This window comes from Coffea arabica, chromosome 1e (genome assembly GCF_036785885.1).
Source record: "Coffea arabica cultivar ET-39 chromosome 1e, Coffea Arabica ET-39 HiFi, whole genome shotgun sequence".
NCBI classification, from domain to species: Eukaryota; Viridiplantae; Streptophyta; class Magnoliopsida; order Gentianales; family Rubiaceae; genus Coffea; species Coffea arabica.
The window spans coordinates 48109426-48112673 of record NC_092311.1 but is presented as its reverse complement, the minus strand read 5'-3'; the positions used below and the strand labels follow the sequence as shown (position 1 = coordinate 48112673).

Genomic DNA, 3248 nt, shown 5'->3' with positions numbered 1-3248 from the left:
GAGATGTTTGGTAAACGGATTTCAAGCACATTAATGGCTATCTAATGCAACGATACCCACATCGTCTGTTTGGTTAAATGTCTATTGGAATGCGTTAATTGAAATGGTTACCCTTTACTATAGGTTTCTTAATTCCTTTATCAAATTGGGAACTTTCCAACTCATTCGCCTTACCTTTTCTTTTCTTTTCTTTTTTTAAATTTTGAATTTTTTCACTTTTTTCAAACAAAAGAAAATAAATAAAAAGAAAGAAGATTAGAGAAATTTCAATCTTCTCACTTACTAATCACCACCACATAATCACCAAACGGCTCCTTACCAATCACCACGACATGAACATGGCTCTTGAGCCGTGCAACCAAGAAAACTATCAGACATGTGATTAAATAAACAATGGACTACCAGAATGCTTAAAGCTTTGTTCACAGTGATCCATATATTCCTTAGGCTAGCAACAGAAATGGAGCAAAATATGATTTTTCTTCGTGTTCAGACAGGTTGAAACACCAAAATCAAATCCAACATGGTCGATCTAAACCTTAATTGCATATTTCCTCAAGGGAAAGTACGTCTCCTTCTTCTTCTGTCTTTCTGTCTTCAAAGAAGCCTGAAAAATAGCAAGCAAGGACATTTATCAAACTGATTGAAGTACATCAAAATCCAATATAATCAAGTCAGCGAGAAAGAAAATGCATGTGGCGCTTAAGTGCCATAAATGGTAAATTTACCTATTTACAAATGGTAAACCACATAAATGGTACACCGAAATGCCAATAGTAATATTCTGCTGAATATTGACTGAGGTACAATGGAACAAATGTAATATTATTCAGCAGTGGTATGCAGCTTTTGTTCTCCAACCAGAACACATGACGTATAGAAACTAGAAAGCAAATTTTTGTCTCTCATTTTATGGAGCAACCGGCCCATATACAACGAGCTAGTAAAGGCAGCTGATGTTTTCTCCAAGTCATGGTGGAGACAAAAGGAGGCTCATCTAGACACCACTAAAGTTTCATCTCAATGCCATAACAGAAAGTGAAGGTTCACCACAGCTAAACAAAAGTAACTGATTGAGAAAATGATGCTTATTTATTATGAGATGCACACTCTTTGCAATGATGATGCAATATGCTACATCAGGGGAAAAACCAAAATACGAAATGCACACAGGGGTAGCAAGAGTATCAAAAGGTTGACGAAGACTGGAGGCATTCAGGTTGCCAGTAGGTTCACTAATCCAACCATGCAAATGTAAAACATCACGATAAGAGTCGCATTCTGTTAAACCCATCAATTTCCAGCCTATGACTATTCACGCATAAATTTCAATTTTTAGAGACTTGGAGACGTTTAGCATAAACAAGATCAAAGTATAAAGCACAGGACCAACTCAAGGGACTCAAAACTTACGATGGCCATGCAACTCAATGGCATTCCGATTCAAGGCATCTGATGGTTAACAAGATGTTGCCGCAGACTAACACACTGGAGACCATGGATCACCACCTTACATCCGCCTTGGTTGCATCCCACCATTTACGGTCTAATACATTTTCATTATCCCATCTTAGCCAAACCCGCCCCTCATGCCCGGACTTAAAAGAAGGGACATTCTGCCTAATCCTCAGCAAAAATATCCTATCCTTGTTAAATTACCAATAGGAAATGCTAATTTTTCAAATTTGAGGCAATTATCACACAAAAGATTCATTCAGAGAGATTAATCAAACAACAATTAGACATAAAACTAAAATCTAGAAACCCATGAAAATCAACACCAAAGATTCAGATGAGTACACGTTCAGAAAGAAAAAAGGACAAAAATTGAATGAAAACAGTAGCGTACCTGGTGTTTGGTGAGGCGACGGCGGATAGCTCTGGTCTTCTTAGGGCGGAGGTCAAGAGGCAAATACTTCTTGTTCTTGTAAACCTCCCTCAATGCTGCCTTCTGCTTCTGAGAAATCACCGTCAGCACCTGCGCTATTGACAACCTAACTACCTTTCTGCAACAAATTAACAATATTTATCTTTTTCAATACTCTCTTCTCACCTAAACTTCATCACTACATAAAATAAAATGTTGAAAAAAAAACAAAAAAGTAGAAGATGAAACTTAAAAGAGCGTACATCTTGGAAAGCTTGTTGGCGGCGCCACCGGTGACTTTAGCGACTCGGAGGAGAGCCAATTCGGCTTTTAGATCCTTCAACTGAGCCAAAAGCTCGGCTTTGTTTTTCTGCCTCAGCTCATGAACCTTGATCCGGGCTGTTTTCCCATAAACATTTTCGCAAAAAAAATAGATAATATATCAAATTAATTGCAAAATACACAAATAAAATAGTTTTCCGAATAACTGGAACAGAAATACAACTGAATGCTTTGGAATCAAAACTTACCCATGGCGTCGTCTCGTATCCCTCAGCTCTGTGTGTGTGTGTGTGTGTGACAGAGAGACAGCAGATATGAGTGAGGCGGAAAAACCCTAATTCTGTGATGATGTCCCTCAGCTATGTGACTGACTTTCTGGCTTCCCCGTACGGGCTCACTAATGGCGCACGTGCTAGAGGTACTTGGGATGGGCCAAATTTGGAGAAGTCAGTCTTCGATTGTTCAGGATCTATTGGGTTGGGCCAAGTAGTCCCAGCTTAGCTAAATACGGTTTGAGGTTTCTTTTCCACTTATGATGCTCTTTTTGAGTTTTTTCGCTTTACTCTTGTAATGCTTGGAATAAAAACTGTTACCACCCGTTTGGTTAGGGTACTCACCGCTTTTCAATGGGTGTCAAGCTCTCAAAAACCATATCTGGTGCTTGGTTGGTGTCTATAGGTATACATCTAGAGGTGGCAATATGGATAAATGGTTCATAATTGGTTTTGACTTAATGGATGGTGGATTAAATAAAAACCAATTATCCATTTATAATCCATTTAAATATTTTGATTACTTTTTTTTGTATTACCATTTCTTGTAATATGAAGATACTTTTTTTTGTACTTGTAAATTTTAGGTGTTGAAAATGACAAAAATCAATAAATTACAAAAATAATTGGAACTAACCATGAAGATTGTTGTACAAATAACCATATGGTAATTAATGGGGGATTAATGGGGACTGAATCACATCATAATCAAAGAAGGGAGGTCATATAATTTATATTTTATATAATTTTATTTTAAACAAGGGATATAATAGACATTTTATACTAATAAATAATATATATATATATACACGTGTGCGTGTGTGTAT

General features: G+C 37.0%; 1 protein-coding gene across 1 annotated transcript; it reads right to left on the bottom strand.

The window, feature by feature from the left end:
- Positions 1-356: 356 nt before the first annotated feature.
- LOC113709358 (large ribosomal subunit protein uL29) lies at positions 357-2539 on the bottom strand. The gene is made up of 4 exons (XM_027232108.2): positions 2398-2539; positions 2131-2266; positions 1850-2006; positions 357-607 (listed from the first exon to the last, which is right to left on the bottom strand). Exons 1-4 carry the CDS (start codon positions 2399-2401, stop codon positions 533-535), a joined length of 372 nt encoding a protein of 123 aa, XP_027087909.1. The 5' UTR covers positions 2402-2539; the 3' UTR covers positions 357-532.
- Between the last annotated feature and the right edge of the window lie 709 nt (positions 2540-3248).

Bases quoted from the DNA above. Each gene is read 5' to 3' on its own strand.
- LOC113709358 (XM_027232108.2), bottom strand. The intron at 2,007-2,130 runs GTACGCTCTTTT...AATTTGTTGCAG, and splicing joins GCCAACAAGCTTTCCAAGAT to AAAGGTAGTTAGGTTGTCAA. The intron at 608-1,849 runs GTACGCTACTGT...GCTATTTTTCAG, and splicing joins GTCGCCTCACCAAACACCAG to GCTTCTTTGAAGACAGAAAG.